The sequence below is a fragment of the Leguminivora glycinivorella genome, chromosome 1 (assembly GCF_023078275.1).
Source record: "Leguminivora glycinivorella isolate SPB_JAAS2020 chromosome 1, LegGlyc_1.1, whole genome shotgun sequence".
In the NCBI taxonomy this organism is placed as follows: Eukaryota; Metazoa; Arthropoda; class Insecta; order Lepidoptera; family Tortricidae; genus Leguminivora; species Leguminivora glycinivorella.
Window position 1 is genome coordinate 33,517,830 of NC_062971.1, and position 15,723 is coordinate 33,533,552.

General features: G+C 41.1%; 1 protein-coding gene across 2 annotated transcripts; it reads left to right on the plus strand.

Annotated features, from left to right (window-relative positions):
* The first annotated feature begins 3,042 nt into the window (after positions 1-3,042).
* Positions 3,043-5,837, plus strand: LOC125231986 (leucine-rich repeat-containing protein 24). 2 transcript variants are annotated; one of them, XM_048137602.1, is made up of 2 exons: positions 3,043-5,143; positions 5,204-5,837. In XM_048137602.1, the coding sequence occupies exons 1-2, from the start codon at positions 3,337-3,339 to the stop codon at positions 5,290-5,292; spliced, it is 1,896 nt and encodes a 631-aa protein (XP_047993559.1). In that variant the 5' UTR covers positions 3,043-3,336; the 3' UTR covers positions 5,293-5,837. The 2 variants fall into 2 exon arrangements, with proteins under 2 accessions (XP_047993559.1, XP_047993554.1); XM_048137597.1 differs by having other exon boundaries at positions 3,045-5,837.
* Positions 5,838-15,723: the final 9,886 nt, after the last annotated feature.

The window sequence follows — 15,723 nt, forward strand, 5'->3', positions numbered from 1 at the left end:
TTAATACATTACCCAGGTAGTTGTTCATTTCATTCAACGACGATGCATGATCGTCCCAAATGATAGGGCGTGACACGACACAGTTGCAGAAATAGGAATATAGGAGGGACATCCCATACATTTCTATGAGAGGTCATCGAAGGAACTAAGTACAATTGCTACTGCGCTGCTTCATTAGGGTTCCGTATTTTAATATAGTGCTACTCATTAAATTATCCGATCGAAAAGACACCAACAAGGTAGTTAAGTACCTACTTTCATTGACAGGAGCTGTACTTGGAAATGTTTAAGGTGAACATCAGACCAACGCGGCTCGGAGGACTCGCACACATGTCACGTACGTACTGCACGCACGAGCGGACATCAAACAATTCTGTTTGTATTTAATGACCGTGAAGCATCCGTCCAAATTTTAGTGTTCTTTCTTCCGTGCGAGGCTTTCTATCGTTTACCGCGAAAGTGAAATGTTTTACTGGATTAGAAAGTTAAGCCTTGGAAACCTTACTAACGGGGAACATATGGGCGGCAGTCGTGCATGTACATTGTACGGCCCTGGGTGATTCACAACACTTATCGTCCCTCTCAACCAGTAAAGTGTGATATCCGATAAAGGCATTTGAAAGCACTCAAAAAATACAGTAAGCAAACCCATTTTTAACCCCCGACGCAAAAACGACGGGGTATTATAAGTTTGACGTGTCTGTCTGTCTGTCTGTTTGTCTGTCTGTCTGTGTGTGTTGCTGTTTCCACCATCCAAACGTCATAGGTAGTGAATAATGATTTTCTGAGTTATCGCTAATAAAAGGCGTTTCCTAGTAGAATATTATGTGTATTGGGGTCAAATTATACTAGCCCCAAGGCCCCCAAGCTCTAAGCGGGAGCGACTGTGTTATCGCTAAGCCAGGTGTGTTGGCAGATGACGGTGCCAAAAAACGTCGCGAGCGTGCGGGCCGCGTGCCGCTGCCGCGCCGCGCCCGGCGGCGCAGCCGCTCGCCTGCCGCCTGCCGCCAGCCGCCAGCCGGCTGCCGCTCGCTAATTATTTACTCATTATGAAGCCCTTTGTTCCTGACAGGGTTCAGAGCCATCGGTGAGCGCGGAATTAAAATCGCGGTTCGAGCCGCGAAAACAAAGCTGTTTGCATATTATCAGCGGAATTAGGTAAGCCTTGTTTCTTGCCGGAATTCGGTTCTACTTATTTGCGCAAATGTGGCTCAATCAACGTTTTTGAATTTGAATATATGAACTTACTAGCTGTTGCCCGCGGCTTCGCTCGCGTTAGAAAGAGGCGAAAAGTAGCCTATGTCACCCTCCTCCATCCCTTTAACTATCTCCACTTATAAAATCATGTCAATTCGTCGCTCTGTTTTGCCGTGAAAACGGAGAAACAAACAGACACACACACTTTCCCATTTATAATATTAGTATGGATTATGAAAAAATAAGACGAAGTGAGCACATTGTTACTTGTATCCTATCACAAATTGAATGACAAAATATCCAACAATTATCTACTAGTATCAAACAAACTCTGATTTTTTTAAACAGGGGGGTTTTTGGTCCCTGTACCAAACTTAATAAAGAGTTTCCTTAAAATGTTCTTGGATTCTTAGAAACAAATAATGACCCTAAATTTAAACACCAAAGATAGCATTTACCTAAGCATCTCCTAAACTTAGTGCATAGTTGGATATAGAAATAACACTTCGTTTCACCTCGAGGCTATACAAATATTTTAAGAAACTTTATTGCTTACGCATGCATAAATTTATTATTCAGTCTTTAGATACCTACTTACTAACAACTGAATGAAGTATTACTGGACGCATGAACTGAACTTATTAGCATAAGTACTTAACGTACCTAATATGATTGTATAATATGTAGTTGAAATATTTAAACGCGGAATAATTAAATACATGGCTACTGTGTTAGTTTCAGTAGATTTTCAATATAAACCTTCTTTTCTCACGCATTGAAAGTCTTATTGTGTAAACGAAAACCAACGTATGTCCCTATTTAGAATATCTAACTAAAATGTTTAAATCTATACTAAATAGGTACATCACAAGGTTCATAAGTACATAACTAATCATTTGATCCGCTACCTAGGTACGAGCAGTACATTTCTTGTCTTGTAAAACTTCGGAGGGCCATAATTATGTACTGAAAAATCTCGTACGCTCCACGTGCGGGAATTCGTAACTCTGCTGAGTCACTAAACGAAGAACGTAGGTAATCAATGTGGTATAAATATAAATAGATGTACTTTATTTCTCTAGTGGATGTGCTCTACCTACACAATTACTGAGTTGAACAGCTCAGGAGCAAGGACGGCAAGGAGGCGTAATCTCGTTATCAATGACACTTGATTGGCCACTATTCAGAGCTGAGTGCTTCGGCTGTGGTGCTAGGTGCTATCACGGATTCCCGACCGGCCGCCGGGCCGTGCCCGAGTCTGTGGTTAACCAAGCGTCTCAGTACTCCACTAATCATCGCTCTACCTACATATCGTCGACCGAGAAATCTACCTAAGTACCTATCTATACCTATGCCAAGTTCCTACCCATTGATAACAGAAGTACAGTACGGGTGTCCTATTCATAAGTTACTTATTTAAACATGCTACGTGCTTTTACGAAGTTGAGCGGTTTATTTTTTTTACGACAAAACGTGATTCCGACTATTACGTATATTCATTCATTTTTATGAATGAAAATGCGCTTAAACGCCACATCCTGTTATATTGTTTGGGATACCTGCGACGGTCCCTGGCGTCGCTATTTATAATTAGTCGTCTACCTGGCCTATCCCGACGTGATCTCAACAAATAGTTTAAAATTTATAACAATTGAAGAGGTTTGGCGGCGCGGCTGCGGCGAGGCGCACTGAATGCACCGCCCCACCACCGCTCAGGTATTTGTGAATGAACGTGACGGGCCGGCGGTGGCGCAGGGGACCGCTCGGCCGCGGCCACTCTCAGGTAGAAAATTACACTTTTGGAATTCTTTCAACACTCGGCTGTTGCGGAGCTACTCGGCGCGCTGGGCCGCGAAGCCGCAGCGCGGGGCGCGGGGGCACCGTGGCGCATGCGTTGCGTTCTTTTTACACAGACGATCCCTCTCTCCCTCAGTTGATTTACAGCCGTCGCGGATGCGTGCCGTGCCGTCATGTGTCCCTCACCAACTTTTTCGAGTAGTGACGTGATACGGTATACGAACCTAGTGACTCAATACATTCGGTTCGACTGACTCGAGAGGATATTGTGCTCACGATATCGCGAGACATTGATCGGAGGAAATGCAGTGAAAGTGACAATTAGCCGTAAATTGGATAAATATGAAAATGAGGTGGTTTATAGTGACAGTGAATGTTGTGATGTGGAAAACTGTATTAGCCGGCATCGCCCCCGCCGGGTCGTGCCCCGCAGTGTGCGAGTGCAAATGGAAGGGTGGCAAGCAGACGGTGGAGTGCGTGGAGCGCGCGCTCATCACGGTGCCGCAGCCCGTGGACCCGGCGACGCAGGTGCTGGACCTGTCGGGCAACAACCTGCAGATCCTGCCGCAGGACGCCTTCGCGCGCACTGGCCTCGTCAACCTGCAGCGCATCTACCTTCGCAGTTGCAGTATCGGCCAAATACACGACAGAGCTTTCAAAGGCCTAACTAATCTAGTTGAATTAGATCTCTCTCATAATTTACTCACTCAAATACCTTCCAACAGCTTCAGGGACGCCCCGTTCCTGAGAGATCTTACGATAGCTCAAAATCCAATATTAAAAGTTCATTCCGAGTCATTAAGTAATTTGGGAAGCGTCGTGAAGCTCGATTTGTCAAAATGTGATATAAGAGAAATAGCTCCCGATTCGTTTAGAAATTTGAAATCTTTGGAGTCGCTAAAATTGAACATTAATAAATTGAGAGAGTTACCGCTAACTTCCTTAGAAAGACTGGAAAAATTAAGAGCAATAGATCTGTCAGATAACCATTGGACGTGCGACTGTCGACTTCGTGAGCTCAAGCTTTGGCTAGGCAAGCGGAAACTTCTGTCGACGCCGACTTGCTCCGCGCCGGCGAGGCTCGCTCACCGACCCTTCTCGGAGCTAGCCATCGAAGAGTTCGCCTGCAAGCCGGAAATATTGCCTGTCAGTCGACATGTCATGGCGGAAGCCGGAGGAAACGCCACTATCACATGCAAGACGGAAGCCGTCCCGAGCGCTAACATTAACTGGTATTGGAATGGCCGCTTACTCCAAAACGGAAGTCATTTCAACTCTCACCAAAAAACATACATCTTCGAGGAAGGTGATGCAAAAAAGAAATCTATGTTAGTATTAACTAATCTGCAAATCTCCGAGCCCATCGAGTTTTACTGCGTCGCTACTAATAACGGTGGCAATGCGGAAGCAAATTTCACATTACATATCAGTCAAAGCAGTTTACAAACAACCCTGGGAAACGCTCAAATTGCGAGTCTTGGCGCAGCATTATTCATACTCATTGTTATAATTTCATTGGCATTATTAATTACATTTGTGCGATTTCGTCCGCCACCCGCGTGCGAAAGCAAAACGCCTAATACACTGGACAGAGTGGTGTCGGGCAATGAAGTGCACCCGGCCGTGGCCGACCGGCCTCACGGGGCAGTGCTCGGGAACAGGCAGGAGAATATGAATTACAATGACCCCAAATGCAACCCGGTTCTGAAACCACCGAGAGTGAGCGACATACCTTACACCACTAATCACTATGAAGGCAGAGGGAGTCTAGTTACTGCCGGCGGGCCGGTAGTGGTCTCACCGACAGCTTCTGCCGGTATCGATCCCGATCTTATCAACGGCACGAGGCCGGACAGTGCCACCCGACCGGGGAGTGGCGAGTACACACGCGAGGGTTCCGAATCCTTATACCCGTCTGGCCTCTGGGATCAAATGAAAATGACGCAAGCCAGCAATCTAGCCCGAGCGGTGAGCTCAGCTATTCCGGCGTACTACAACGACCGGACGCCTATAATTGAGAACTGCAGCGTGAACGGGTCTCAGGAGGAGCTGGGGTACATGAGTCGGACGTTCCCTCGGTCGCACGCGGCGACGACGACGCCGGCGCCGGCGGCGGCGGCGGGCGACGCGCCGTACCCGGCGGACTACGGGCTGCCGGTGGCAGGCACGGGCGCGCGCACGCTGCGCGTGTGGCAGCGCGCGCCGCCCGTGCTGCCGCCGGTCCTCAAGAGGGTGCTCACCATCACGCGGCCCGCCTCGGAGGAGAGCTTTCAGGATGGCTGTGCCACTGATGTATAGATTTTATAAATATTGCAATGTTACATATCTACGGTTTAAGGGAAGAGACGACAGAATTGTAAATTCATACGTAAATTAAGAATGGTATGTATTAACTATACCTAAATAGGCCTTAGTGTAATATTTTTTGTATGATATAACTTATTTATATAGATAGATAAATAAGTATTTGGAAAGTTACTTTGGGTCCCGACGTAGGATCCGCGACTGATTAGTTGAAGGATGAATCTAAGTGTAATATATTATTAACGTGATATGGAATGGTATTGACTATGATCGCCAAATAATTAAATAAAGTTTAAATATTAAATTTCTTCGTTGTTGAGTCGAAGCCCGGTGAAGTTGCATAAAGCAGTATAATATATGTGTAACACACAGACATTATTATTATCCAAAGATGTTGAACTCCTGTCAAGATAAATGTAAAAATAATGTTATTACACGATGAATGTTGTTCGATGTACAATAATAATTATATGTGTATTTTTTGTTGAAAAGAATAAAAATACTAACTGGAAATAATAAACAGGGCGACTGTCAAACTATTTTTTTGTTTCATTATGCACCTTAGGAAGAGTCAATAAGTTCAATGTTTAGTTTCAATTTATGAGATGTTAACATTTGAATAGTGCACTAATATCAATAGAGAATTCCATAAAGGCATACCCTACCTTATATAGGTCCCTATTTAACAAAATATAGCTATCAATTGATTAATTCATTTTCAATAAAAGTTACCGCTTACCGCGTAAAAAAACTAGGTAGGTATGTAAAGTTGTAAATAATCACTTTAATATTTTCGTCCATGTTACGTGTGATTTATGTCTGTTTCATTGTTTAATATTTTCATTTTTCTAAGCTCTCAATAGCATCCTTTCTAGTTTATTTTTTCAAATTGACTATGACAGTTTATTTTGTTTTTATCTGACGTATGAAAATTCAGTAAAATGTCACCAAAAACATCTTTAAGTAAAATGTTGCAAAGACGAAATCAGAACGCTCGCACTGTTGAAAAAAAAACAGCGCGTAAACCTAATAAGGGCGATAAATGAAACCAGGCATATAATTCAATATTGTTATTATCAATTAAGAGGTGTTTTTGAGTTACTCTTAATTTTCAACCCATAATTAATTTTTGAAAAATTTCCCAGCAGCAATGTACTGTAAACGTGGTTGCGATGACAGACAATGACAACTGTCAACGAGCGTTTAACGCGAGTGTGTTTGCATTACGTTGCGGGCCGAATTAATTTGTATGGATAAAAAAATATTTCAATTTTAAGTAAAAGTTATCTAATTCCATTTTTTATGTCCTATACTCACCACCGTTAAGAGGTTCACCCCTATTAGGTTTACACCCTGTATAGAGCCAAGCTTCTAAATTTACAAGTACCACAAACTACATAGTCAAAACATTAACTCCGCGGCGAGACGTGATTCTTCTTCTATTTTTTCTTATAACCATAAAACTTATATGCCTGCCAATTAAGTTTTGTTTTTTCTGCCGCGTCGGAATACTTATAGATCCATGCTGAATCGGGATCAACAATCTGCACTATCTATGAGTACCTACACACACAATGCAATGTGGTTTTATTTAGAAACTAGTAATTGACTATTCAATTCGTGTTATTAGTGTTATTACCGTAAATTGGGCTGTTACAAATATAACAATACTTACAGAAATACAGACCTAATAAATTACGCCCAATAACCAATAACTACGCCAACACCATATTTAATTACTAAAAAGTTTGTGGAAACATAATATAGTTTTTTTAAGACGCTACAGGAGCAAAAATGCTAAGATGGAAAGGGGGGCTCCTTTCAATTTAGGAATTCTAGTTTAATATACTAGTATATGTTATTGTTGTTAACTAGATGTGTCGAAACAGAAAATTAGATTAAGAACAACTCAGTTAAAAGATATTGCGATAGAATCGAGGTTCCACTCTCGACTATTTCCTCCTTCAAAACTTAATCAATCGTAACGAAGTTTGAGAATCTGAATAAAAATGAAATAAGCTGTGTCGGACCGTTTGGTTTCTTGGCTAATTGTCACCAATTTTGAATACCATACCTTTTTTACGCCATAATCAATGACGCCGTTTTTGGAAATATTTGATAGGCTCTAATATCAAAACAATCAAGACGGTCCGATACAGATAAATATAAAATAATAATCTGTGTTGAAAAAATCATTGCTCTATCTTCCAAAACCAGGGGGGAAATAGTCGAGAGCGTTTGTATGGAAAAAAGAATTTTTTTTAATACATTTATAAATTATATAGTGTAAATAGTACATTACGATACAAGTGCGTAAAAAAGGAAGTTCGAAACGAGTGGCGAGAAATTAAAACACGACCGGAATGTTTTCAACCGACATGAATCCCATACATTTACAGAAGCAGTGAGACTCATAACTTCACCATATACATACATAGGTAATATGTCTTTTTGTAAAACTGTCCATTGAATACAACCAGTTTTAATTGATTTCCGTTAACTTTAAGGGAAGATTCTTTTGGTCAAAGCCAATTAATTTCTCTAAGAACATACCAAGTAAAGTACCAAGTATATCAACTCTTACTGTTATCGATATGTTAAGAAAATTAATTTAATGACTGAACAAGTGAATCACAACCATTGCTACTTTCTACTATTATTTATTTTGATGTGCCGTCAGATACTGACACTAACTTTTATGTTTTTCTTAAATTTCTGTCATACTTACATAAATATGTAATTCATTTAGGTATTAGTATAAAAAGGACGCACGAAGAAGAAAGCACGGTCGCGTGATAAACGATAAAACATCAGGCCGTCCATATCGCACTTACAAATAGTGCGAAAAGGACGGCCTGACGTTATATCATTATCGCGCGACCATGCTATCGGTGCAAGTGGTTCCTGCAAATGAACTTAAGGACGTGTCTTATTTAACGGAAACCAAAAATAACACGGTGTATACCATGATAAAGTAAAGTAAATTTATTAATTAAATAAAAACACAAAGTTTTACACGCAGGCAATATCCGGTGGACTGCAAACTAGGCTAGGCCTGTGTGATGATTTATTGTCACGGTACTTGATAGCGTAAACGTCTCGGTAAACTGTTTGGTGCCGCTGCTCAACTTCTAAAGACCCTTTCGTGATTTTCTGTGACTCGTGGACCGTTTTAAGTAGGTATCATGGTAGGCATAAGGTTGACAAATACCCTGTAGTGAAATCCAAACACATTCTGCAGTAATATTGTAAGCCGAATGGCATTTCAGCGACGCGAAACGAAATCGAAACGCCGCAGAAAGGTAGTCTGGCTCTGTCACGCCAATACGCACGAGCGATAGAGATAGAAAGCTACGAAAGAGATTATCGTGAGTGTTTCGTGAGCGTTTGCCAAGTTTTTCAAGAGGTGAAACGAAGATATAACAGCTCGCACAGAGTAGAATAAGGTAGAAATAGCTGGAGAGGTTCGGACATTATTTTAATTTAGAGTGTGGGCGGAACGAGAAGAGTCATGGAATGCGTATATGCAATGATTCTTTTGTTTTCTAGGGTCATGTTGAAATCAAACAGTTTATTAAGTAGTTTATTGTTGGCGATACATTTTAATGTCAATAAGTACTTGAGATTATTCCTTTTTTGTAGGTACTTAATTAAAAGAAACATTGAAATTCTTACCGGTGGCCAGACGGAAATGACGAAGCTACAAGGATCGTATTTATTATTATCGCTGAACTTTTTAGTATAGTGGAACGAAAAAAGTAAGTATCTACACCTTGTAAATCTATTTATATAGTTTATATTAAAGAGTAGGTACTCCAAAGCTCTCTTCGGAGGTATATCGAGCGAGTGCGAACGTGTGATATTGGCAAGATGGCGGAATCCATTTTCCCCGCGTAGAAAGCCTGCTTCCATTGTCTTTGATCTAGTTTTGTTACCATAATGGAAGCAAGTGAGAAACATGGCTATTCTATATTTACTTAGTGCAAGCAGTCTTGGGTAAACTGTCAATATGGCGGCTTAATTAGGGGGTAGGGGGAGAGCAAATAACAGCGAATAAGGCATATTATTGTGTATATTACAAACTTCAAACTAAGCCAAGTTATTATGCTTGCCTTGTAGATTTAAAATGTAGACTTGTAAGCTATTGCAATAACTACGTGGCTTTCCTTTTTAATGTCCAAAAATAATCAGTGTACAAACAAATGTATTCAATAATTTTCTATCAATTAAATTCTATTTGCGAAACATTACACCATTTCGCTGCATGTTACTGAATGCTTAAATATATTTTGAGCCAATTAACATTTATATTTACAATAAAATAATTTGTACTGCTCCTAGGTTGTAAATATGAATTACTGTTTCATATTTGAATTTTGGGCACAATTAAGCCGTAACCAGTGGACCTTCACAAAATATTAAAGATTATTTTTTTCCTTATACAAAGATTTACATCATTCCGGGCTCCGAAGTAGATGAAAATCGAGTTGCAAAATTGAAGTATATTACTTACTTATGTATGTAGTTACTAACTTTTTTATGCAAACGTAGCAAAAACATGTTTTATCATAAATACTCAAAATATTATTTTCTATAATTTTCTAAATGTACTGGCTCTGGCGCCTAAGATTACCCGGTTTTAAAGCTTTCCCTTTTACAACATTTCACAATTTTGTATGTAATTAATGTGAATGAGCTTAAATTATAAATGTTTGTTTTTAATTTCCGTACCTGAGAGGCATAACACTGAAAGTGCAATTTTAGAAATTTTACAGGAGAGCCGATTACTAAAATTTTTAGTAATATAACTTTTCACTTTCGTGTTTATTAAAAAAAATAAAGATAACGATAGACCATCTTAGGCGCCGGTACTTTTTATAACTATAAATACCTAGGTACAATCGTATGTAGATATATCATAATTATTTATTTTGGTAGATGGTTAAGCTTCAACATGAGTGTACGAGATTCGCGGTTATAAACGTAACGTACCTTATACTATCCATAGCACATAAAATAATGCGTCAGACATAGGTACCACACCATTAAATCGATACGTAGCTAGTTAATTTTTAATTCGCTCAATAATTCAGTAATAAATAGGAACCAGCCTGCGACTAAGAGACTAAAATAAAATATTCAAGCTCGCAGCGGCGGCGCGAACACACCGAGCTCTTGGAAGAAAACCGGTTAGCTTTATTTCATTTCCGTTCAATTCATTTTTTTATGAGAACCAGGCCTGTACTGAATGGAGCGAGGCTTAAGCGGCCTCAATCAATACAGAGTCAGATTGGAGGGGCAATAAGTCGGATTTATTTAGTTCGCAGGGCGAGTTTAGTGTTTTGTAGAATTGAAAAGTACTCGCAATCCTTTCATTCTTACATTTACAATATAGTATTGTAGATACACATACTTGTATAGATATAAAAAGGACCGTTCAAATTTTGCATAGTGTTTTTTGAGGTCATACGAGACCGAGAGCGACACTGAAAGTTTTTAGAACTGGCCACTTGTAAAGAATATAATTAATAAATTAATAGTTTAAAAAACACTATAAAACACGCTTTTATAAATGCACGTAAAAGCCAAAAATAAATTATGGATCGTTCAAGTTGTCTCTATTTGTGAGCTGAAGTTTAAAAACTATGTGCTTTTAATTATAATATTTGATTGTAAAAGCGTGGGGCGCTGGATCAGGAAAGACTTTTTGTATAACTTGCTGATAAATCAAATTATGCTATGCTACGGGAAGGAGGTTACACAGATTGACGCGCTAACTGGAGTTGCAGGATGACTAGTAGGTTCTACATTAAACAGTCAAATCAATTAAAAGTCAGTGTTCAAAGTAGGTACCAGTTTGTCGAACTCAGACAAAATATGCGCTAGTAGCGAGGAGAGTCGACAGTCACCGACACTTAGAACGCCGCTTTTTTCCGGTAATCAAAGTACAAAAGGGGAAAGTGTCTACAGTGACAGGATGCAGAGTTCTTGTTCGTGGACGAGATATCTTTGGTTCTTTTTGGTAACCCTTAGGCGGCATATGTAAACGTTATGTTCTTATGCAACTTCATTCACCAGGAAGTTCGGAATAGTATTTGTTTACAAGAAAGTCTTTCCTGTTCCAGCGCCCCACGCTTTTACAATCAAATATTATAATTAAAAGCACATAGTTTTTAAACTTCAGCTCACAAATAGAGACAACTTGAACGATCCATAATTTATTTTTGGCTTTTACGTGCATTTATAAAAGCGTGTTTTATAGTGTTTTTTAAACTATTAATTTATTTTATACTTTATAGTCATTAATAATGAAATACTTTTAACATTTATACATAAATTTATTCCAAGTAGGCGGATTTTACATGCCATTTGTGGCTTAACGTGTACTTATTGCTAATTGCTACTTAATAATAACCAGCGGCTACCTTCTTATTACGGTATTATCATAAAAATGTTTATACCTAGTAAGTTATCCATAAAAGATAGACCCCCTTTATTTGCTCTTAAGGGTCACAGGAAAACCATTACCCAACTTATTCTAAATACTACGTTGATCTTTCTTTCAAGCGGGGGGCTTCGCCCCCCGAGCCCCCCTTAGTTTGCTCTTACAGGTCACAAGAAAACGCTAACCCAACTTATCTTAAATACTACGTTGATCTTTCTTTCACGCGGGGGGCTTCGCCCCCCGAGCCCCCCTTTGTTTGCTCTTAAAGGTCACAAGAAAACGCAAAACCAATTTATTCTAAATACTACGTTGATCTTTCTTTCATGCGGGGGGCTTCGCCCCCCGAGCCCCCCTTTGTTTGCTCTTAAAGGTCACAAGAAAACGCTAACCCAACTTATCTTAAATACTACGTTGATCTTTCTTTCATGCGGGGGTCTTCGTCCCCCGAGCCCCCCTTTGTTTCCTCTTAAAGGTCACAAGAAAACGCTAACCCAACTTATCTTAAATACTACGTTGATCTTTCTTTCATGTGGGGGGCTTCGCCCCCCGAGCCCCCCTTTGTTTGCTCTTAAAGGTCACAAGAAAACGCTAACCCAACTTATCTTAAATACTACGTTGATCTTTCTTTCATGCGGGGGGCTTCGCCCCCGAGCCCCCTTTGTTTGCTCTTAAAGGTCACAAGAAAACGCAAAAAAATATTCTAAATACTACGTTGATCTTTCTTTCATGCGGGGGGCTTCGCCCCCCGAGCCCCCCTTTGTTTGCTCTTAAAGGTCACAAGAAAACGCAAAAAAAAATTATTCTAAATACTACGTTGATCTTTCTTTCATGCGGGGGGCTTTGCCCCCCGAGCCCCCCTTTGTTTGCTCTTAAAGGTCACAAGAAAACGCTTACCCAACTTATTTTAAATACTACGTTAATCTTTATTTTATGCGGGGGCTTCGCCCCCCGAGCCCCCCTTTGTTTGCTCTTAAAGGTCACAAGAAAACGCTAACCCAACTTATCTTAAATACTACGTTGATCTTTCTTTCATGCGGGGGGTTTCGCCCCCCGAGCCCCCCTTTGTTTGCTCTTAAAGGTCACAAGAAAACGCAAAACCAATTTATTCTAAATACTACGTTGATCTTTCTTTCATGCGGGGGCTTCGCCCCCGAGCCCCCCTTTGTTTCCTCTTAAAGGTCACAAGAAAACGCTAACCCAACTTATCTTAAATACTACGTTGATCTTTCTTTCATGCGGGGGGCTTCGCCCCCCGAGCCCCCCTTTGTTTGCTTTTAAAGGTCACAAGAAAACGCTAACCCAACTTATCTTAAATACTACGTTGATCTTTCTTTCATGCGGGGGCTTCGCCCCCGAGCCCCCTTTGTTTGCTCTTAAAGGTCACAAGAAAACGCTAACCCAACTTATCTTAAATACTACGTTGATCTTTCTTTCATGCGGGGGGCTTCGCCCTTCGAGCCCCCTTTGTTTGCTCTTAAAGGTCACAAGAAAACGCTAACCCAACTTATCTTAAATACTACGTTGATCTTTCTTTCATGCGGGGGGCTTCGCCCCCCGAGCCCCCCTTTGTTTGCTCTTAAAAGTCACAAGAAAACGCAAAAAAAAAATATTCTAAATACTACGTTGATCTTTCTTTCATGCGGGGGGCTTCGCCCCCCGAGCCCCCCTTTGTTTGCTCTTAAAGGTCACAAGAAAACGCTAACCCAACTGATCTAATACTACATTGATCTTTCTTTCATGCGGGGGGTTTCGCCCCCCGAGCCCCCCTTTGTTTGCTCCTAAAGGTCACAAGAAAACGCTAACCCAACTGATCTAATACTACATTGATCTTTCTTTCATGCGGGGGGCTTCGCCCCCCGAGCCCCCCTTTGTTTGCTCTTAAAGGTCCCAAGAAAACGCTAACCCAACTTATTCTAAATACTACGTTGATCTTTCTTTCATGCGGGGGGCTTCGCCCCCCGAGCCCCCCTTTGTTTGCTCTTAAAGGTCACAAGAAAACGCTTACACAACTTATTTTAAATACTACGTTAATCTTTATTTTATGCGGGGGGCTTCGTCCCCCGAGCCCCCCTTTGTTTGCTCTTAAAGGTCACAAGAAAACGCTAAACCAATTTATTCTTAATACTACGTTGATCTTTCTTTCATGCGGGGGCTTCGCCCCCCGAGCCCCCCTTTGTTTGCTCTTAAAGGTCACAAGAAAACGCTAAGCCAACTTATCTTAAATACTACGTTGATCTTTCTTTCACGCGGGGGGCTTCGCCCCCCGAGCCCCCCTTCGTTTGCTCTTAAAGGTCACAAGAAAACGCAAAACCAATTTATTCTAAATACTACGTTGATCTTTCTTTCAAGGTCACAAGAAAACGCTAAGCCAACTTATCTTAAATACTACGTTGATCTTTCTTTCACGCGGGGGCTTCGCCCCCCGAGCCCCCCTCTGTTTGCTCTTAAAGGTCACAAGAAAACGCTAACCCAACTTATCTTAAATACTACGTTGATCTTTCTTTCATGCGGGAGGCTTCGCCCCCCGAGCCCCCCTTTGTTTGCTCTAAAAGGTCACAAAAAAACGCAAAACCAATTTATTCTAAATACTACGTTGATCTTTCTTTTATGCGGGGGGCTTCGCCCCCCGAGCCCCCCTTTGTTTGCTCTTAAAGGTCACAAGAAAACTCTAACCCAACTTATTTTAAATACTACGTTAATCTTGATTTTATGCGGGGGTATTCGCCCCCCGAGCCCTCCTTTTCGTTACTATTAAGGGTAACAAGAAAACCCTAACCCAACTTATTTTAAATACAACGTTTATCTTTCTTTTATGCAGGGGGCTTCGCCCCCGAGCCCCCTTTGTTTGCTCTGAAAGGTCACAAGAAAACGCTATCCAAACTTATTTTAAATACTACGGTAATCTTTCATTTATGCGGGGGGCTTCCGCCCCCCGAGCCCCCCTTTGTTTGCTCTTAAAGGTCACAAGAAAACGCTAACCCAACTTATCATAAATACTACGTTGATCTTTCTTTCATGCGGGGGGCTTCGCCCCCCGAGACCCCCTTTGTTTGCTCTTAAAGGTCACAAGAAAACGCTAAACCAATTTATTCTAAATACTACGTTGATCTTTCTTTCATGCGGGAGGCTTCGCCCCCCGAGCCCCCCTTTGTTTGCTCTTAAAGGTCACAAGAAAACGCTAACCCAACTTATTCTAAATACTACGTTGATCTTTCTTTCATGCGGGGGGCTTCGCCCCCCAAGCCCCCCTTTGTTTGCTCTTAAAGGTCACAAGAAAACGCTAACCCAACTTATCTTAAATACTACGTTGATCTTTCTTTCATGCGGGGGGCTTCGCCCCCGAGCCCCCCTTTGTTTGCTCTTCAAGGTCACAAGAAAACGCTAAACCAATTTATTCTAAATACTACGTTGATCTTTCTTTCATGCGGGGGCTTCGCCCCCGAGCCCCTTTGTTTGCTCTTAAAGGTCACAAGAAAACGCTAAACCAATTTATTCTAAATACTACGTTGATCTTTATTTCATGCGGGGGCTTCGCCCCCGAGCCCCCCTTTGTTTGCTCTTAAAGGTCACAAGAAAACGCAAACCCAACTTATTTTAAATACAACGTTGATCTTTCTTTTATGCGGGGGCTTCGCCCCCTGAGCCCCCCTTTGTTTACTCTGAAAGGTCACAAGAAAACGCTAACCCAACTTTTTTTAAATACTACGTTGATCTTTCTTTCATGCGTCCCCCCTCGAGCCCCCCGCCCCTTTTTCTGTTCTTATCTTCCGGCACCATCATCAGGCCTTGAAACCTAATCGTAGTCATAGTTCATTACAAGACTTTTCTAAGAAGCCCAAAAACAGCTATGATACGATGTTCCATCATGTAGTTCCAGTTCATATCTTCCGGCTCCATCATCAGACCTTGAAACCTAATCGTAGTCAAAGTTCATTACAAGACTTTTCTAAGAAGCCCAAAAACGGCTATGATACGATGTT